Below are 24,311 nucleotides of genomic sequence, written 5' to 3' on the forward strand. Positions count from 1 at the left end.
TAAAGTATTGGTAAGTCAAATGTTAGTATCTAATACCTAGAAGATAGAGTATTGGTAAGTCAAATGTTAGTATCTAATACCTAGAAGATAGAGTATTGGTAAGTCAACTGTTAGTATCTAATACCTAGAAGATAAAGTATTGGTAAGTCAACTGTTAGTATCTAATACCTAGAAGATAAAGTATTGGTAAGTCAAATGTTAGTATCTAATACCTAGAAGATAGAGTATTGGTAAGTCAACTGTTAGTATCTAATACCTAGAAGATAAAGTATTGGTAAGTCAACTGTTAGTATCTAATACCTAGAAGATAAAGTATTGGTAAGTCAAATGTTAGTATCTAATACCTAGAAGATAGAGTATTGGTAAGTCAACTGTTAGTATCTAATACCTAGAAGATAAAGTATTGGTAAGTCAACTGTTAGTATCTAATACCTAGAAGATAAATTATTGGAAAGTCAAATGTTAATATTGACTCTGATCGTCAGAAAATCTTAAAGTAGCCATGTTAGAGTACCTGTCTTTATTAACCTAATGAACAATTGTTAAAACGATATTTTTGCTCTATTAGGGGTTTAATGTGCTAACCAGTACTTGAAACTTTTAATAAGAGATTAAGGTCACGAAAGGTATTTTTTGTCGTCTTCATAGCGAGAAATAAGCACTTTAAAACGGAATTATCGTTTCAGTCATAATGTTATAAACATTGAAACCAAAATTGTTCCATTCGGACAACAACACATTCCAAAGTCACACATATAACAGAGTGAAATCCCTTCAATCAAATCTCTAGAACGAGATATGGTTGTATTGATAAGGTAATTACAGCTAGTATTACAGACAAGTATTACAGGCTGACAAAGATAGGTTCAAAAAGTTATGTAAAGCTTTAAGTACAGTGAAAACTCAAATAACTATGAAGTATAATCTAACACACTTCAGCAGTGAATACCAAGCCCTCTAGTGGCTTACTGGTAAGTTTGTAGGATCATAGAGTTAGAAACTTAGTTTTCATACCAGTTTCGGGTAGAGCACAATAGCCCATTGTGTAGTTTTGTGCTAATAACAAAAAAACAAACAAAACAAGCGAATATCAACGGAGACTGATAGAGTTTTTGTTTTTTATTGTTTACATTTGAAAACTTTTTTTCTGTTTACGCAAAGGATGTGAGCCGTAGAAGATTCAAACAAAAGTGTTTATATTACAAATCATAGTAAGGGATAGTTGGAGAAAAAGTAAATAATGTGTATTTTTTTCTATGAAGATTAATAATGTTAATGTTATTGTAGGAGTTATATATGTCCAGAACATAAACCTTCATATTATACTATAACAGAAGGACAATCACGGTGAAGTAAAGACACTACATTCAAGTCAAGTATTATTAGTAATAACAGGAGATGTAAATAACCAGTGAACAATTTTACTTCGACATTTTCTCCAGTGTAGCCAATAATTTACATTTGATTGAATGTACAGGAAACCAAAATGTTCTTGGTAAACATGTTTACGTATTAATAAGTACGAGGAATGTTTTCAGAGGAATTATGAATCCACAAAGAACGGTGATATAGTCACGTACTACTTTTCAGATCGCACTAACACTTGCGTAAAACAAAACAGAAGTTAAATTAACATCATAAGAAAGTGACTGCCACAAGGCGTATTGATGACGACTAATCATTTCCAAACGAACCGATTGTCTGCTTGCATTTCGTTTTGGTCATTGAAGAAAAGGTTTTGTTGTTTTATATATTACACGTATTTTTCGAGTCTCTAAAGGGACGTGTTGTTTGTTATCTGCTTTTATGCTTCTGGAGAGTAAATATCTGTATGCTTGCCTAAAATTACTTCATCGGACTCAAACCATAATGTATAAAACATCCAGGTTATAAAAACAGATAGCTAAAACTTAACGATAAGAAACTAAGGTAAGTTTACAAATGTTCTCTTCCCAAGAAACTGCAATAAATCACATAAAGCTCTTTAGCCGAATCACTATTTTTCCTTATAACAGAATCCATCTAACTCTGTAATAACCTCGTCAGCCATAATCCAGTTAACTACAACTCACAAAACACAGACGTTTTCATCTGTGTTGGCTGAAGGTTTTCATAACTTCACAATGACTATCAATCGTCATTCAAGAAACTATTTCTTTGTTTCGGATATTCGTGCAATGTAAAAGAAGAGCTATAAACGTAATTTCGCTAAGTGCAAACCGATCGACTAGAGTGGAGGTAGCTACTCATCAGCACCCATCGCCAACTGTTGGGTTACTTTAATCGCATCAGTTAGATTTGACTCTCACTCTTATAACGTACTCACAGCCCCAAAAAGTGAAGCGCAAATTTGTGTCAAAGAGATGCGAGTTATAGACTCCCAGTTTGTCACGCTAATTAACTGGGACCACGCCCAGCTCCGAAGAAACTCTCTTACCTCCTGCACTTTTCTCGTTTATCAACATCATTAAAATTCTGAGCATAAAGGCTTCCAGGTATGTGCAGACTTTCATACAAAAAATGAGTTAATGATATTGAAAAAAAATAGAACTATGAATCAACTTGGGAAGCCAGGACCACTCAGAAAGAGACCTGCAACGTGTCGTACCCCAGAAACGGTACGTAAATTATGATGATTATCCACGCACAAACGTTAGTCGCACGTCCTCGTTTCCTAAGGAACGGTATACAAATAAATCAAGAAGGTTCTGCAACGTGTTGTACCCCAGAAACGGTACGTAAATTATGGTGATTATCCACGCACAAACGTTAGTCACACGTCCACGTTTCCTAAGGAACGGTATACAAATAAATCAAGAAGGTTCTTCATCTGTAGAAACGACACAAGTCACGTGCATATGATTTGATTTCACAAGAAATTCATTCAACCGCTACCTACCTCAAGTAGCTAGAAAATAAAACGGTATTCAGAACATTCCATACAAAATCATATTGGTAAACCGCCGGACGTAGTTAGTCTGGATTTCTGTGTGTTCGGACTGTCGAGATGTTTGCTAAGAAATCGTTGTTTACATACACTAGATGTCCCCTCCAGCGGACTCATAATGCTAAGAACCGGGTTTCGATACCCGCGATGAACAGATCACAGATAGCCTATTGTGTAATTTGTGTTTAATTTACAAACAAATAAACATACACTATATAGTTTGATGGAAAGCTTTCTATAATGGAAACTACGCTGTAGGGATACTGTCTACATGATGCACACAACTGTATTTAAAATAAACTCGTATATACTTTTGATATGTAGATACGCTGTAGAATATAATTTAAAAAATTATCTCAGAGCTTTCAATTAAACTGTTTATGAAGTGTATGAAATATTTGTTTGATCAAAGGAATAATGAAGTTCGTTTTTAGTACCGTAAACATTAAGTCTGCAGCTTGAAGACTGCCCTTAACGTATGTACGACTTATTTGTTTTTAATTATACCTTAATTAAAACCACGCGAGCTCAAAAACAAATTTAGATCTTACGACACTAGTTATGTATGTCGGACCTTCAATATGGTAGCTTTCATTTCATTTTTGGAGGAACCCCTCATATAAATGCGTTACAAGATGGCGTTCTTGTTAGATACTGAGGTAACTCGTTCTTGTTGTTCGTGTTTTAGTGCAAAACTACACGAAGGGATATCTGCGCTGTGCCCACTACGAGAAATCGAACCCCAGATTTTAGCGTTTAAGTCAGTAAGGGTTCGATAGTTGTTTTATATGAAGAGTATTGAACTTTAAATATTTCAATTCAAACTTTTATCTTGTTTGTTTTACATGTGAGTTCTCCAAATACTATTTCAGCTCAAACTTTAAAACATAGTTCACAAAAACTAACGTAAAGTTTGTTTGTTTTTGGATTTCACGCAAAGCTACTCAAGGGCTATCTGCGCTAGCCGTTCCCAATTTAGCAGTGCAAGACTAGAGGGAAGGCAGCTAGTCATCACCACCCACCGCTAACTCTTGGGCCACTCTTTAAACAAACGAATAATGGGATTGATCGTTACATTATAACGCCCCCACGGCTGAAAGGGCGAGCATGTTTGGTACGACGGAGATTCGAACCTGGGACCCTCATATTACAATTCGAACGCTTTAACCCACCTGGCCATGCCCGACCTCTATCATAAAGATAAAGGGATTAAAGTTCTTAAATTAAGTGACTAATGAACAGAGATGATAAACATACATCAAATCGGTGTTTAGTTTTGTGAGTTATGTACTGAAACAGTATGTAAAAAGGTGTATATAAAAAACATACAGTACAAACTGTATATAGAAACATACAGTGAAACGTTTTTAAAACATACAGTTTGGTGCATCACGACAAACTGCGGAATTTTTATTGTATTATAATAAAGGATTCTGTAATTTAGGGTTAACTAAATCTCAAAACATTTTTACACAATATTCAAAATAGTAAGTTTTTATGACATTTAAATTTTTGTAAGTTTTTCATTTTTTTACTCAGTTCATAAATATTAGACTTTTGAGGCTAAAATATTTATTCAGTGATGTAAATATATTTTCAAGTGATTTTTTTTTCTGAATAGTTGGCATAGCTTAACTTGAATGTTTTGAAAACTTTAACCAGGTGTCGTCACTTTCAATCCAGTATCCAAACGTTGAGTGAAAATGTTAAAATAATTTTTTGGTTCTGCACATTAGGTTGAAAGGAAGAGCCGACATCTCTAAAGAAAAAGAACAAAACAACAACTCTAAATGAGGTTGTTGTGATTTCGAATTTGGCCAGAACAAACGACCCAGTCTCGTCATGTTGTTAATGCCGAAGACGGTAATCTGTTATCATCTCGTCAGGGCATTCACTATCTAACTTTTTATCCTGTTAAGGATCTCAAGTCTTCTCAAGGCTAATGTACAAGTGCTTCCTTTTCTGTGTTCAATAAACGACATGGCTATAAGAAAGGTTTTTAACATGACTATCAGAAAGGTTTTTTAACATGACTATCAGAAAGGTTTTTCGAAAGCGATGGAGGAACCCAATCGCAGTGTTCGCGGTAGGACTTTTCTTAGTAGGTTTGTTGTCAAACACTCGCCCATCGTGGAATGAATGTAGTCCCAGCGACGCCAAACCAGAGTTAATTATTTTAGATCTAGAAACGAGTTACAGACCTACTCGTCATTTCCGGAACTTGTTGAGCGCAGAAAAAAGGCGACCCAAACATCACCAAGCCTCCACCTCAGTTTCCACCAGACTTATTTACAGAAACTCAAAGAAAACACGGAGCTGTAATTTTACACGTGCTTGGACTAGTTTACATGTTTGCTGCCCTGGCTATTGTTTGTGACGAGTTCTTCATACCCTCCCTGGATGTAATTACTGAAAAGCTCGAGATCTCGGAAGATGTTGCGGGGGCAACCTTTATGGCCGCAGGGGGCAGTGCTCCCAGAGCTCTTCACCAGTATCATTGGTGTTTTCATCTCTTTCGATGATGTTGGAATTGGAACAATTGTTGGTTCTGCAGTGTTTAATATTCTTTTCGTCATCTCAATGTGCGCCATCTTTAGCAAGTCTGTTCTACAACTCACCTGGTGGCCGCTTTTTCGTGATGTTAGTTTTTACTCCATAATTCTGATTATTCTCATCATGTGTTTTCGAGACAATGTTATATACTGGTATGAATCGTTGATTCTCCTATTCTGCTATGCCTGCTATGTTACGTTCATGAAATTCAACGAACCACTAGAAAAGCTCGTGAAGAAAATCCTCAACAGGAACAAAGTTACAAGAGTGGACAGTAAAGATCATCTGATGCCAAGCGTAAGTAACGTAGCTTTTGCCTGCCTCTAAAGTTGCCTGTTCTATGATATTAATTTTTGAATAACTTTTTAATATGGATATAAACAACAAATTAGTAGGGCACTAACGTTAGAGTGGGTTATAGCAATCCAGTCTCGATGAAAAAAAGGATCGTTGGGGTTAACTAGTGGATTATAGCAATCAAGTCTCGATGAAAAAAAGGATCGTTGGAATTAACTAGTGGATTATAGCAATCCAGTCTCGATGAAAAAGAATCGTTGGGGTTAACTAGTGGATTATAGCAATCCAGTCTCGATGAAAAAAAGGATTGTTGGGGTTAACTAGTGGGTTATAGCAATCCAGTCTCGATGAAAAAAGGGTCGTTAGGGTTAACTAGTGGGTTATATCAATCCAGTCTTGATGAAAAAGGATCGTTGGGGTTAATTAGTGGGTTATAGCAATCCAGTCTCGATGAAAAAAAGGATGGTTGGGGTTAACTAGTGGGTTATAGCAATCCAGTCTCGATGAAAACAATTAATACTGGGATTATGCTTTTGAAGATATCAAAAAATAATAAAGGTTTATATTTACAAACTAAAAACGCCATCACGAAAACAGCAGTAAGTATCTCTCTCTCTCCTTGTATCTCTTCAAGAATCAAAATTAAATAGAAACTTTAAAATTATTATTTCGAAACTAAAATAAATGACCTTCCTACTAACTTCGTTGTATTAATTATTCCAAAATATCATTGTTACAGCTTTTCTACGAACTTAACCCTAGTTCTTTAAACTGCTCGCCAAAATACAACGGTAGAGGTCTCTGATCTTATCGAGAAGGTTTTATTATTCAATATTTGAGAATACTGTACAAAGTAGAACTTTTTACTGTCACGGTACTTATCCATTTTCACTCGTTGCTGGACCAAATGCTTTTCATTATCTTGTTAATTACCTGTTTTGAACACGAGTTTCAACCATTATCAGAGGCATATTAAACATACCTCGAAGTTAACAATGTTATTTACTCAAAACTTTCACCGTTCATCTTTGTGTTAATCGCATAAACAAGCTAAACCTCCTGAAAACTTTAACACAAATTCTGATCACAAATCCAATGATAAATACATTTTACCACTCCAGTCATGTCACGTTTTGGACTTAAAATAAGTAATTGTAAACGTTTCACGCGCCCATTCCTATACAATATTATATACCAAAAACGTGACTTTAAATGTTAAGAAATTTTAAGGATTGTTTTGGAATTTCGCACAAAGCTACTCGAGGGCTATCTGTGCTAGCCGTCCCTAATTTAGCAGTGTAATGTAGAGGGAAGGCAACTAGTCATCACCACCCACCGCCAACTCTTGGGCTACTCTTTTGCCAATGAATAGTTGGATTGACCATGACATTTTAATGCCCCCACGCTTGAAAGGGCGAGCATTTTTGGTGCGACGCGGGCGCGAACCCGCGACCCTCGGATTACGAGTCGCACGCCTTACGCGCTTGGCCATGCCAGGCCGAAATTTTAAGGAAGATGCTGTGAATAACTGCCAAGTAAGTAAATAAACGCCGGTTGTAATTTAGTTATTCACCATAAATGTGATGACGTCACGTAAAAGCGATGTCTGGGAAGTGACCACTATTGTGAAACAGTGAAGGCGACAAAATGTCGTCAGTAAAGATAGGTATGTGTGTGTGTGTATATATATCTCCATAAACGCCAGCATATTTAGTAAAATAACCCATAACAACACAACGGACAACTTTCCGTGCATAATGAAATAATAAATATTACTTGTATTTAAAGCTCGTATCAGTAGGTTAAAATAATAGTCCCTAAGGTTAAAAACGAAATTCTCAAGGTTGCTGTTAAGTAACAAAATTCACAAATTAAAGCTAAAATAGGTAAAATAAAATTTGCATCCGGCAGAAATAAACTCTTAAGGCAAACTAAATAACTAGATACAAATTCACTTAAAAGTTACGGCCCGGCATTGCCAAGAGGTTAGGGTGCTAAACTCTAAATCTGAGAGACGCGGGTTCGAATCCTGGTCACACCAAACATGTTCACCCATTCAACCGTGGGGGCGCTGTAATGTTACGGTCAATTTCACTATTCGTTTGTGAAAGAGCAGCCCAAAAGTTGGCAGTGGGTGGTTGATGACTAGCTGTCTTCCTTCTAGTCTTACACTGCTAAATTAGGAACGGCTAGCGCAGATAGCCCTTGTAGCTTTGCACAACATTCTACGAAACTCTACGCTTTCAGATTTTGCTGAACAAAGGTCTAAAGTTAATCAGGTTACAAATATATGAAACAATAAAATTGACAAAAGCCAAGTTTGTTCACAAATTCATCTCGAGCACGAGATTCTTTTCCACTATCAAGTGATAAGACGTGACAGCGTGTGACCATTATACGCTTTGGAGAGAGAGAAGACAACTTTTATTACCCTAATTTATGTTGTACCTTTCCTGCAAGAAACACGGTTAGTTGCCCATTAGTGAACTTACGTTGTATGCCTCAAATCAAGAAGAGTTGAAGAATCTATTTTATTGACTTTCTGCTTCCGAACTGGAAACTAAGAAAAATAATAATTTCAAAATAATTCACGTCTCAGCTAAGTGGTAGGAAACAGCTGATACCATCCTGTATCATACAGTTCACACACAAAAATATTAAATATTTTCAGTCAGTAAAATTGTTTTTTAACGTCACTATTGCAAATTGATTCAGGTAGACTTTCACTGAGTTCTTTATCTTGTATACAAAAACTTAAAGATGGACTTTTGAACTGGTACTCTCTTTAAGTGTAATGTTTGCGTCAATGCAGACTGCCAGTTTTGTGTTTTTATCGCTACTACTTATGTATACAGTTCTTTGTACTGGTACAGTTTTCAAGATCAATCAGTGTTTAATATTGTTACCAATTTCAACCTACGTAACGCTTGTTGCTGCTTGAAGTTGGTGTATTTTACTGTTTGGCCCTAAGAGCACTGCTTTCTACTGTAAGTATACCTCTTTATGTTCTTATAACACTGATAATCTCTTAACGAATGAAATATTAGATCTTTTTGATAGGTAAGTAAAGAAATCTCAACACAATAACTCCAGCTAGTATTTGTTCCACACAGTTTTGGAGGTACCTCAATATATTAATTATCCATACATACTTATAATCTGAAGTCTTGACCAAAGTTTAAATTAAATGTATAAAACATACTTTCATTTTTTATCTAATCTGACAGCAACAAACATTGTGCCAAGAGTTTCAGTTTCTCAAAATATTCCACAAAAATAAATAACAATCGTGAAATATGATTAGAATTCCAACCTTGGTGGCTGAAAACTAAATAAACTCGTATGATACCTTTCATATAATACACCCAGCAAGTATGCCAGTAATGTGTTAATAGTAATATTTCAGAACATAGTAATAAGTCGATCTTTGATGGCTGTTAATGTTCACAGGTTGTTATCTTTATATCTCTCTCGTGAAACATTTCTTCTTCAAATGTTGTATTGATTCTTTCTCTAGTAATAACATTACAATAACAAAGTTGACGAAATATTTCAATACAATATTGGTTTTCTTAACTAGTTATAAGTTGTGCTGATTTTACAACTTCCTGAATCAGAAACTCTATGCTTTGTTAAAATCGTTTTTCTTCTCATCGTGAAACACAGTTCAGTTAAAAATCCCCTAATACATCGTGACAAACGATTTACATCACGGAACAAATTTATTTGCTTTGTTCATACGTAACAATAAGCCTACCTCTTGTGTAACTGACAGGTCATACGTAACAATAAGCCTACCTCTTGTGTAACTGACAGGTCATACGTAACAATAAGCCTACCTCTTGTGTAACTGACAGGTCAATAAATACATATACCTTGAATTCCACGCTTTTTATGTTACAAACCAGAACGTAAGCTGTATTTAGACCAATTTAATAATTTCGACATGTGTATATCATAGATTAACGCTTGCGTAGTACAGTATACATAATACCTGCCTGTAAGAATGTATTTTGATAGGAGACTCTACGAAACGTACTGAACTTTCTTTACCAAATAACCACACACATACGTAGTAGTTGCAAAGGCTCAATGGCGTAACGCACTCCCAGGGAAATCACTGAGATCTTTGGATGTTACACGTTATATAGTGAAGTTTTTTCTGACTGTCACGTTTTCTTTGGTTTATAAAAACCGGTGTTTAGAAGAAAGAAAAATTTTAAACAATACTTTCATTTCTTACAGAGGTTTCTACCCCAGTTAAATCACTGAATAATACAGAAATCCTAACATTTAAAACCACATTACGTCTTTAATACCAGATGACTGTATAGAGTGTTGTTACATGTACATATATGAGTAAGTTTATGATACTAGATGCCTGTAAAGGGTGTTGTTGCATGTACGTATATGAGTAAATTAATAATAATATATCACTGTAGAGGGTGTTGTTACATGTACATATATGAGTAAGTTTATAATACTAGATGATTGTAAAGGGTGTTGTTACATGTACATATATGAGTAAGTTTATAATACCAGATGACTGTAAAGGGTGTTGTTACATTACATATATGAGTAAGTTTGTAATACTAGATGACTGTAAAGGGTGTTGTTACATGTACATATATGAGTAAGTTTATGATACTAGGTGACTAATGTATGTTGTTGCATGTACATATATGAGTAAGTTTATAATACTAGATGACTGTAAAGGGTGTTGTTACATTACATATATGAGTAAGTTTATGATACTAGGTGACTACTGTATGTTCTTGCATGTACATATATGAGTAAGTTTATAATACTAGATGACTGTAAAGGGTGTTGTTACATTACATATATGAGTGAGTTTATGATACTAGATGACTGTATAGGGTGTTGTTACATGTACATGTATGAGTAAGTTTATGATACTAGATGACTGTAGAGGGTGTTGTTACATGTACGTATATGAGTAAGTTTATAATACTAGATGACTGTAAAGGGTGTTGTTACATATACATATATGAGTAAGTTTATGATACTAGGTGACTAATGTATGTTGTTGCATGTACATATATGAGTAAGTTTATAATACTAGATGACTGTAAAGGGTGTTGCTACATTACATATATGAGTAAGTTTATGATACTAGGTGACTACTGTATGTTCTTGCATGTACGTATATGAGTAAGTTTATGATACTAGATGACTGTAAAGGGTGTTGTTACATAACATATATGAGTAAGTTTATAATACTATATGACTGTATAGGGTGTTGTTACATGTACATATATGAGTAAGTTTATAATACCAGATGACTGTAAAGGGTGTTGTTACATTACATATATGAGTAAGTTTGTAATACTAGATGACTGTAAAGGGTGTTGTTACATGTACATGTATGAGTAAGTTTATGATACTAGATGACTGTAAAGAGTGTTGTTACATTACATATATGAGTAAGTTTGTAATACTAGATGACTGTAAAGGGTGTTGTTACATGTACATATATGAGTAAGTTTATAATACTAGATGACGGTAAAGAGTGTTGTTACATGTACATGTATGAGTAAGTTTATAATACTAGATGACTGTAAAGGGTGTTGTTGCATGTACATATATGAGTAAGTTTATGATACTAGATGACTGTATATGGTGTTGTTGCATGTACATATATGAGTAAGTTTATGATACTAGATGACTAAAGTATGTTGTTGCATGTACATATATGAGTAAGTTTATAATAATATATGACTGTAAAGGGTGTTGTTACATGTACATATATGAGTAAGTTTATAATACTAGATGATTGTAAAGGGTGTTGTTACATGTACATATATGAGTAAGTTTATAATACCAGATGACTGTAAAGGGTGTTGTTACATTACATATATGAGTAAGTTTATAATACTAGATGACTGTATAGGGTGTTGTTACATGTACATATATGAGTAAGTTTATAATACTAGATGACTGTAAAGGGTGTTGTTACATGTACATATATGAGTAAGTTTATAATACTAGATGACTGTAAAGGGTGTTGTTACATATACATATATGAGTAAGTTTATGATACTAGGTGACTAATGTAGGTTGTTGCATGTACATATATGAGTAAGTTTATAATACTAGATGACTGTAAAGGGTGTTGCTACATTACATATATGAGTAAGTTTATGATACTAGGTGACTACTGTATGTTCTTGCATGTACGTATATGAGTAAGTTTATGATACTAGATGACTGTAAAGGGTGTTGTTACATAACATATATGAGTAAGTTTATAATACTATATGACTGTATAGGGTGTTGTTACATGTACATATATGAGTAAGTTTATAATACCAGATGACTGTAAAGGGTGTTGTTACATTACATATATGAGTAAGTTTGTAATACTAGATGACTGTAAAGGGTGTTGTTACATGTACATGTATGAGTAAGTTTATGATACTAGATGACTGTAAAGGGTGTTGTTACATTACATATATGAGTAAGTTTGTAATACTAGATGACTGTAAAGGGTGTTGTTACATGTACATATATGAGTAAGTTTATAATACTAGATGACGGTAAAGAGTGTTGTTACATGTACATGTATGAGTAAGTTTATAATACTAGATGACTGTAAAGGGTGTTGTTGCATGTACATATATGAGTAAGTTTATGATACTAGATGACTGTATATGGTGTTGTTGCATGTACATATATGAGTAAGTTTATGATACTAGATGACTAAAGTATGATGTTGCATGTACATATATGAGTAAGTTTATAATACCAGATGACTGTAAAGGGTGTTGTTACATTACATATATGAGTAAGTTTGTAATACTAGATGACTGTAAAGGGTGTTGTTACATGTACATATATGAGTAAGTTTATGATACTAGGTGACTAATGTATGTTGTTGCATGTACATATATGAGTACGTTTATAATACTAGATGACTGTAAAGGGTGTTGTTACATTACATATATGAGTAAGTTTATGATACTAGGTGACTACTGTATGTTCTTGCATGTACATATATGAGTAAGTTTATAATACTAGATGACTGTAAAGGGTGTTGTTACATGTACATATATGAGTAAGTTTATAATACTAGATGACTGTAAAGGGTGTGTTACATGTACATATATGAGTAAGTTTATAATACTAGATGACTGTAAAGGGTGTGTTAAATGTACATATATGAGTAAGTTTATGATACTAGGTGACTAATGTATGTTGTTGCATGTACATATATGAGTAAGTTTATAATACTAGATGACTGTAAAGGGTGTTGTTACATTACATATATGAGTAAGTTTATGATACTAGGTGACTACTGTATGTTCTTGCATGTACATATATGAGTAAGTTTATAATACTAGATGACTGTAAAGGGTGTTGTTACATTACATATATGAGTGAGTTTATGATACTAGATGACTGTATAGGGTGTTGTTACATGTACATGTATGAGTAAGTTTATGATACTAGATGACTGTAGAGGGTGTTGTTACATGTACGTATATGAGTAAGTTTATAATACTAGATGACTGTAAAGGGTGTTGTTACATATACATATATGAGTAAGTTTATGATACTAGGTGACTAATGTATGTTGTTGCATGTACATATATGAGTAAGTTTATAATACTAGATGACTGTAAAGGGTGTTGTTACATTACATATATGAGTAAGTTTATGATACTAGGTGACTACTGTATGTTCTTGCATGTACATATATGAGTAAGTTTATGATACTAGATGACTGTAAAGGGTGTTGTTACATAACATATATGAGTAAGTTTATAATACTATATGACTGTATAGGGTGTTGTTACATGTACATATATGAGTAAGTTTATAATACTAGATGACTGTAAAGGGTGTTGTTACATTACATATATGAGTAAGTTTATAATACTAGATGACTGTAAAGGGTGTTGTTACATGTACATATATGAGTAAGTTTATAATACTAGATGACTGTAAAGGGTGTTGTTACATTACATATATGAGTAAGTTTATAATACTAGATGACTGTAAGGGTGTTGTTACATGTACATATATGAGTAAGTTTATAATACTAGATGACTGTAAAGAGTGTTGTTACATGTACATATATGAGTAAGTTTATAATACTAGATGACTGTAAAGGGTGTTGTTACATGTACATATATGAGTAAGTTTATGATACTAGATGACTGTATATGGTGTTGTTGCATGTACATATATGAGTAAGTTTATGATACTAGATGACTAAAGTATGTTGTTGCATGTACATATATGAGTAAGTTTATAATAATATATGACTGTAAAGGGTGTTGTTACATGTACATATATGAGTAAGTTTATAATACTAGATGATTGTAAAGGGTGTTGTTACATGTACATATATGAGTAAGTTTATAATACTAGATGACTGTAAAGGGTGTTGTTACATTACATATATGAGTAAGTTTATAATACTAGATGACTGTAAAGGGTGTTGTTACATGTACATATATGAGTAAGTTTATAATACTAGATGACTGTAGAGGGTGTTGTTACATGTACGTATATGAGTAAGTTTATAATACTAGATGACTGTAAAGGGTGTTGTTACATATACATATATGAGTAAGTTTATGATACTAGGTGACTAATGTAGGTTGTTGCATGTACATATATGAGTAAGTTTATAATACTAGATGACTGTAAAGGGTGTTGTTACATTACATATATGAGTAAGTTTATAATACTAGGTGACTACTGTATGTTTGTTACATGTACATATATGAGTAAGTTTATAATACTAGATGACTGTAAAGGGTGTTGTTACATAACATATATGAGTAAGTTTATAATACTAGATGACTGTATAGGGTGTTGTTACATGTACATATATGAGTAAGTTTATAATACTAGATGACTGTAAAGGGTGTTGTTACATTACATATATGAGTAAGTTTGTAATACTAGATGACTGTAAACGGTGTTGTTACATGTACATATATGAGTAAGTTTATAATACTAGATGACTGTAAAGGGTGTTGTTACATTACATATATGAGTAAGTTTGTAATACTAGATGACTGTAAAGGGTGTTGTTACATGTACATATATGAGTAAGTTTATAATACTAGATGACGGTAAAGAGTGTTGTTACATGTACATGTATGAGTAAGTTTATAATACTAGATGACTGTAAAGGGTGTTGTTACATGTACATATATGAGTAAGTTTATGATACTAGATGACTGTATATGGTGTTGTTGCATGTACATATATGAGTAAGTTTATGATACTAGATGACTAAAAGTATGATGTTGCATGTACATATATGAGTAAGTTTATAATACTAGATGACTGTAAAGGGTGTTGTTACATTACATATATGAGTAAGTTTGTAATACTAGATGACTGTAAAGAGTGTTGTTACATGTACATATATGAGTAAGTTTATGATACTAGGTGACTAATGTATGTTGTTGCATGTACATATATGAGTAAGTTTATAATACTAGATGACTGTAAAGGGTGTTGTTACATTACATATATGAGTAAGTTTATGATACTAGGTGACTACTGTATGTTCTTGCATGTACATATATGAGTAAGTTTATAATACTAGATGACTGTAAAGGGTGTTGTTACATGTACATATATGAGTAAGTTTATAATACTAGATGACTGTAAAGGGTGTTGTTACATGTACATATATGAGTAAGTTTATAATACTAGATGACTGTAAAGGGTGTGTTAAATGTACATATATGAGTAAGTTTATGATACTAGGTGACTAATGTATGTTGTTGCATGTACATATATGAGTAAGTTTATAATACTAGATGACTGTAAAAAGTGTTGTTACATTACATATATGAGTAAGTTTATAATACTAGATGACTGTAAAGTGTGTTGTTGCATGTACATATATGAGTAAGTTTATAATAATATATGACTGTAAAGGGTGTTGTTACATGTACATATATGAGTAAGTTTATAATACTAGATGATTGTAAAGGGTGTTGTTACATGTACATATATGAGTAAGTTTATAATACCAGATGACTGTAAAGGGTGTTGTTACATTACATATATGAGTAAGTTTGTAATACTAGATGACTGTAAAGGGTGTTGTTACATGTACATATATGAGTAAGTTTATGATACTAGGTGAATAATGTATGTTGTTACATGTACATATATGAGTAAGTTTATAATACTAGATGACTGTAAAGGGTGTTGTTACATTACATATATGAGTAAGTTTATGATACTAGGTGACTACTGTATGTTCTTGCATGTACATATATGAGTAAGTTTATAATACTAGATGACTGTAAAGGGTGTTGTTACATAACATATATGAGTAAGTTTATAATACTATATGACTGTATAGGGTGTTGTTACATGTACATATATGAGTAAGTTTATAATACTAGATGACTGTAAAGGGTGTTGTTACATTACATATATGAGTAAGTTTGTAATACTAGATGACTGTAAAGGGTGTTGTTACATGTACATGTATGAGTAAGTTTATGATACTAGATGACTGTAAAGGGTGTTGTTACATTACATATATGAGTAAGTTTGTAATACTAGATGACTGTAAAGGGTGTTGTTACATGTACATATATGATTAAGTTTATAATACTAGATGACTGTAAAGTTGTTGTTACATGTACATATATGAGTAAGTTTATAATACTAGATGACTGTAAAGGGTGTTGTTGCATGTACATATATGAGTAAGTTTATGATACTAGATGACTGTATATGGTGTTGTTGCATGTACATATATGAGTAAGTTTATGATACTAGATGACTAAAAGTATGTTGTTACATGTACATATATGAGTAAGTTTATAATACTAGATGACTGTAAAGGGTGTTGTTACATTTACATATATGAGTAAGTTTATAATACTAGATGATTGTAAAGGGTGTTGTTACATGTACATATATGAGTAAGTTTATAATACCAGATGACTGTAAAGGGTGTTGTTACATTACATATATGAGTAAGTTTATAATACTAGATGACTGTAAAGTAGTGTTGTTACATGTACATATATGAGTAAGTTTATGATACTAGATGACTGTAAAGGGTGTATGTTGTTGCATGTACATATATGAGTAAGTTTATAATACTAGATGACTGTAAAGGGTGTTGTTACATGTACATATATGAGTAAGTTTATGATACTAGGTGACTACTGTATGTTCTTGCTGTAAGGGTGTACATATACATGAGTAAGTTTATAATACTAGATGACTGTAAAGGGTGTTGTTACATTACATATATGAGTAAGTTTATAATACTAGATGACTGTAAAGGGTGTTGTTACATGTACATATATAAGTTTATAATACTAGAGTAAGTTTATAATACTAGATGACTGTAAAGGGTGTGTTACATGTACATATATATGAGTAAGTTTATAATACTAGATGACTGTAAAGGGTGTGTTAAATGTACATATATGAGTAAGTTTATGATACTAGGTGACTAATGTATGTTGTTGCATGTACATATATGAGTAAGTTTATAATACTAGATGACTGTAAAGGGTGTTGTTACATTACATATATGAGTAAGTTTATGATACCAGGTGACTACTGTATGTTCTTGCATGTACATATATGAGTAAGTTTGTAATACTAGATGACTGTAAAGGGTGTTGCTACATAACATATATGAGTAAGTTTATAATACTATATGACTGTATAGGGTGTTGTTACATGTACATATATGAGTAAGTTTATAATACCAGATGACTGTAAAGGGTGTTGTTACATCATATATATGAGTAAGGTTGTAATACTAGATGACTGTAAACGGTGTTGTTACATGTACATGTATGAGTAAGTTTATGATACTAGATGACTGTAAAGGGTGTTGTTACATTACATATATGAGTAAGTTTATAATACTAGATGACTGTAAAGGGTGTTGTTACATGTACATATATGAGTAAGTTTATAATACTAGATGACGGTAAAGAGTGTTGTTACATGTACATGTATGAGTAAGTTTATAATACTAGATGACTGTAAAGGGTGTTGTTGCATGTACATATATGAGTAAGTTTATGATACTAGATGACTAAAGTATGTTGTTGCATGTACATATATGAGTAAGTTTATAATACTAGATGACTGTAAAGGGTGTTGTTACATTACATATATGAGTAAGTTTATAATACTAGATGACTGTAAAGGGTGTTGTTACATGTACATATATGAGTAAGTTTATAATACTAGATGACTATAAAGGTGTTGTTACATGTACATATATGAGTAAGTTTATAATACTAGATGACTGTAAAGAGTGTTGTTACATGTACATATATGAGTAAGTTTATGATACTAGATGACTAATGTATGTTGTTGCATGTACATATATAGTAAGTTTATAATACTAGATGACTGTAAAGGGTGTTGTTACATTACATATATGAGTAAGTTTATGATACTAGATGACTACTAAATGTTGTTGCATGTACATATATGAGTAAGTTTATAATACTAGATGACTGTAAAGGGTGTTGTTACATTACATATATGAGTAAGTTTATAATACTAGATGAGTGTAAAGGGTGTTGTTACATGTACATATATGAGTAAGTTTATAATACTAGATGAGTGTAAAGGGTGTGTTACATGTACATATATGAGTAAGTTTATAATACTAGATGACTGTAAAGGGTGTTGTTACATGTACATATATGAGTAAGTTTATGATACTAGATGACTAATGTATGTTGTTGTATGTACATATATGAGTAAGTTTATAATACTAGATGACTGTAAAGGGTGTTGTTACATGTACATATATATATGAGTAAGTTTATAATACTAGATGACTGTATATGGTGTTGTTACATGTACATATATGAGTAAGTTTATGATACTAGATGACTAAAGTATGTTGTTGCATGTACATATATGAGTAAGTTTATAATAATATATGACTGTAAAGGGTGTTGTTACATGTACATATATGAGTAAGTTTATAATACTAGATGATTGTAAAGAATGTTGTTACATGTACATATATGAGTAAGTTTATAATACCAGATGACTGTAAAGGGTGTTGTTACATTACATATATGAGTAAGTTTATAATACTAGATGACTGTAAAGGGTGTTGTTACATTACATATATGAGTAAGTTTATAATACTAGATGACTGTATAGGGTGTTGTTACATGTACATGTATGAGTAAGTTTATGATACTAGATGACTGTAAGGGTGTTGTTACATGTACGTATATGAGTAAGTTTATAATACTAGATGACTGTAAAGGGTGTTGTTACATATACATATATGAGTAAGTTTATGATACTAGGTGACTAATGTATGTTGTTGCATGTACATATATGAGTAAGTTTATAATACTAGATGACTGTAAAGGGTGTTGTTACATTACATATATGAGTAAGTTTATGATACTAGGTGACTACTGTATGTTCTTGCATGTACATATATGAGTAAGTTTATAATACTAGATGACTGTAAAGGGTGTTGTTACATAAACATATATGAGTAAGCTTTATAATACTATATGACTGTATAGGGTGTTGTTACATGTACATATATGAGTAAGTTTATAATACTAGATGACTGTAAAGGGTGATGTTACATTACATATATGAGTAAGTTTGTAATACTAGATGACTGTAAAGGGTGTTGTTACATGTACATGTATGAGTAAGTTTATGATACTAGATGACTGTAAAGGGTGTTGTTACATTACATATATGAGTAAGTTTGTAATACTAGATGACTGTAAAGGGTGTTGTTACATGTACATATATGAGTAAGTTTATAATACTAGATGACGGTTAAGAGTGTTGTTACATGTACATGTATGAGTAAGTTTATAATACTAGATGACTGTAAAGGGTGTTGTTGCATGTACATATATGAGTAAGTTTATGATACTAGATGACTGTATATGGTGTTGTTGCATGTACATATATGAGTAAGTTTATGATACTAGATGACTAAAGTATGTTGTTGCATGTACATATATGAGTAAGTTTATAATAATATATGACTGTAAAGGGTGTTGTTACATTTACATATATGAGTAAGTTTATAACTTTAGATGATTGTAAAGGGTGTTGTTACATGTACATATATGAGTAAGTTTATAATACCAGATGACTGTAAAGGGTGTTGTTACATTACATATATGAGTAAGTTTGTAATACTAGATGACTGTAAAGAGTGTTGTTACATGTACATATATGAGTAAGCTTATGATACTAGGTGACTAATGTATGTTGTTGCATGTACATATATGAGGACGTTTATAATACTAGATGACTGTAAAGGGTGTTGTTACATTACATATATGAGTAAGTTTATGATACTAGGTGACTACTGTATGTTCTTGCATGTACATATATGAGTAAGTTTATAATACTAGATGACTGTAAAGGGTGTTGTTACATGTACATATATGAGTAAGTTTATAATACTAGATGACTGTAAAGGGTGTTGTTACATGTACATATATGAGTAAGTTTATAATACTAGATGACTGTAAAGGGTGTGTTACATGTACATATATGAGTAAGTTTATAATACTAGATGACTGTAAAGGGTGTTGTTACATGTACATATATGAGTAAGTTTATGATACTAGGTGACTAATGTATATTGTTGCATGTACATATATGAGTAAGTTTATAATACTAGATGACTGTAAAGGGTGTTGTTACATTACATATATGAGTAAGTTTATGATACTAGATGACTACTGTATGTTGTTGCATGTATACATATATGAGTAAGTTTATAATACTAGATGACTGTAAAGGGTGTTGTTACATAACATATATATGAGTAAGTTTATAATACTAGATGACTGTATAGGGTGTTGTTACATGTACATATATGAGTAAGTTTATAATACCAGATGACTGTAAAGGGTGTTGTTACATGTACATATATGAGTAAGTTTATAATACTAGATGACTGTAAAGGGTGTTGTTACATGTACATGTATGAGTAAGTTTATGATACTAGATGACTGTAAAGGGTGTTGTTACATTACATATATGAGTAAGTTTGTAATACTAGATGACTGTAAAGGGTGTTGTTACATGTACATATATGAGTAAGTTTATAATACTAGATGACGGTAAAGAGTGTTGTTACATGTACATGTATGAGTAAGTTTATAATACTAGATGACTGTAAAGGGTGTTGTTACATGTACATATATGAGTAAGTTTATGATACTAGATGACTAAAGTATGTTGTTGCATGTACATATATGAGTAAGTTTATAATAATATATGACTGTAAAGGGTGTTGTTACATTTACATATATGAGTAAGTTTATAATACTAGATGATTGTAAAGGGTGTTGTTACATGTACATATATGAGTAAGTTTATAATACCAGATGACTGTAAAGGGTGTTGTTACATTACATATATGAGTAAGTTTGTAATACTAGATGACTGTAAAGAGTGTTGTTACATGTACATATATGAGTAAGCTTATGATACTAGGTGACTAATGTATGTTGTTACATGTACATATATGAGTACGTTTATAATACTAGATGACTGTAAAGGGTGTTGTTACATTACATATATGAGTAAGTTTATGATACTAGGTGACTACTGTATGTTCTTGCATGTACATATATGAGTAAGTTTATAATACTAGATGACTGTAAAGGGTGTTGTTACATTACATATATGAGTAAGTTTATAATACTAGATGAGTGTAAAGGGTGTTGTTACATGTACATATATGAGTAAGTTTATAATACTAGATGAGTGTAAAGGGTGTGTTACATGTACATATATGAGTAAGTTTATAATACTAGATGACTGTAAAGGGTGTGTTAAATGTACATATATGAGTAAGTTTATGATACTAGGTGACTAATGTATGTTGTTGCATGTACATATATGAGTAAGTTTATAATACTAGATGACTGTAAAGGGTGTTGTTGCATGTACATATATGAGTAAGTTTATGATACTAGATGACTGTATATGGTGTTGTTGCATGTACATATATGAGTAAAATTATGATACTAGATGACTGTAAAGCATGTTGTTACATGTACATATATGAGTAAGTTTATAATACTAGATGACTGTAAAGGGTGTTGTTACATGTACATATACTAGATGAGTAAGTTTATAATAATTAGATGACTTTATAATACTAATGTGTAAATGGTGTTGTTATGTACATATATGAGTAAGTTTATAATACCAGATGACTGTAAAGGGTGTTGTTACATTACATATATGAGTAAGTTTATAATACTAGATGACTGTAAAGGGTGTTGTTACATTACATATATGAGTGAGTTTATGATACTAGATAGATGACTGTATAGGGTGTTGTTAGATGACAATGTACATTGTTACATGTATGAGTAAGTTTATAATACTAGATGACTGTAAAGGGTGTTGTTACATGTACATATATGAGTAAGTTTATAATACTAGATGACTGTAAAGGGTGTTGTTACATACACATATATGAGTAAGTTTATGATACTAGATGACTGTAATGTATGTTGTTACATGTACATATATGAGTAAGTTTATAATACTAGATGACTGTAAAGGGTGTTGCTACATTACATATATGAGTAAGTTTATGATACTAGGTGACTACTGTATGTTGTTGCATGTACATATATGAGTAAGTTTATGATACTAGATGACTGTAAAGGGTGTTGTTACACAACATATATGAGTAAGTTTATAATACTATATGACTGTATAGGGTGTTGTTACATGTACATATATGAGTAAGTTTATAATACTAGATGACTGTAAAGGGTGTTGTTACATTACATATATGAGTAAGTTTATAATACTAGATGACTGTAAAGGGTGTTGTTACATGTACATATATGAGTAAGTTTATGATACTAGATGACTGTAAAGGGTGTTGTTACATTACATATATGAGTAAGTTTGTAATACTAGATGACTGTAAAGGGTGTTGTTACATGTACATATATGAGTAAGTTTATAATACTAGATGACGGTAAAGAGTGTTGTTACATGTACATGTATGAGTAAGTTTATAATACTAGATGACTGTAAAGGGTGTTGTTGCATGTACATATATGAGTAAGTTTATGATACTAGATGACTGTATATGGTGTTGTTGCATGTACATATATGAGTAAGTTTATGATACTAGATGACTAAAGTATGTTGTTGCATGTACATATATGAGTAAGTTTATAATAATATATGACTGTAAAGGGTGTTGTTACATTTACATATATGAGTAAGTTTATAATACTAGATGATTGTAAAGGGTGTTGTTACATGTACATATATGAGTAAGTTTATAATACCAGATGACTGTAAAGGGTGTTGTTACATCACATATATATGAGTAAGTTTATAATACTAGATGACTGTAAAGAGTGTTGTTACATGTACATATATGAGTAAGTTTATGATACTAGATGACTAATGTATGTTGTTGCATGTACATATATGAGTAAGTTTATAATACTAGATGACTGTAAAGGTGTTGTTACATTACATATATGAGTAAGTTTATGATACTAGGTGACTACTGTATGTTCCTTACATGTACATATATGAGTAAGTTTATAATACTAGATGACTGTAAAGGGTGTTGTTACATGTACATATATGAGTAAGTTTATAATACTAGATGACTGTAAAGGGTGTTGTTACATGTACATATATGAGTAAGTTTATAATACTAGATGACTGTAAAGGGTGTTGTTACATGTACATATATGAGTAAGTTTATAATACTAGATGACTGTAAAGGGTGTTGTTACATGTACATATATGAGTGAGTAAGTTTATGATACTAGGTGACTAATGTATGTTGTTACATGTACATATATGAGTAAGTTTATAATACTAGATGACTGTAAAGGGTGTTGTTACATGTACATATATATGAGTAAGTTTATGATACTAGGTGACTAATATATATGTTCTTACATGTACATATATGAGTAAGTTTATAATACTAGATGACTGTAAAGGGTGTTGTTACATTACATATATGAGTAAGTTTATAATACTAGATGACTGTAAAGGGTGTTGTTACATGTACATATATGAGTAAGTTTATAATACTAGATGACTGTAAAAGAGTGTTGTTACATGTACATATATGAGTAAGTTTATAATACTAGATGACTGTAAAGGGTGTTGTTACATGCACATATATGAGTAAGTTTATAATACTAGGTGACTGTGTATGTTCCGTACATGTACATATATGAGTAAGTTTATAATACTAGATGACTGTAAAGGGTGTTGTTACATATATATGAGTAAGTTTATAATACTAGATGACTGTAAAGGGTGTTGTTACATGTACATATATATGAGTAAGTTTATAATACTAGATGACTGTAAAGGGTGTTGTTACATTACATATATGAGTAAGTTTATAATACTAGATGACTGTAAAGGGTGTTGTTACATGTACATATATGAGTAAGTTTATAATACTAGATGACTGTAAAAGGGTGTTGTTACATGTACATATATT

The 24,311-nt window shown here is 31.8% G+C and overlaps 1 protein-coding gene across 1 annotated transcript in view; it reads left to right on the top strand.

The window, feature by feature from the left end:
• Positions 1-5,184: 5,184 nt before the first annotated feature.
• Positions 5,185-24,311, top strand: part of LOC143240683 (sodium/potassium/calcium exchanger Nckx30C-like) — a gene marked incomplete at its 5' end in the record, with an annotated part of 99,543 nt that continues 80,416 nt past the window's right edge. Inside the window, 2 exon segments of the mRNA XM_076483507.1 lie at positions 5,185-5,421; positions 5,423-5,797. Of these exon segments, the coding sequence (XP_076339622.1) occupies positions 5,185-5,421; positions 5,423-5,797 (612 nt within the window).

This window comes from Tachypleus tridentatus, chromosome 13, assembly GCF_004210375.1.
Source record: "Tachypleus tridentatus isolate NWPU-2018 chromosome 13, ASM421037v1, whole genome shotgun sequence".
NCBI classification, from domain to species: domain Eukaryota; kingdom Metazoa; phylum Arthropoda; class Merostomata; order Xiphosura; family Limulidae; genus Tachypleus; species Tachypleus tridentatus.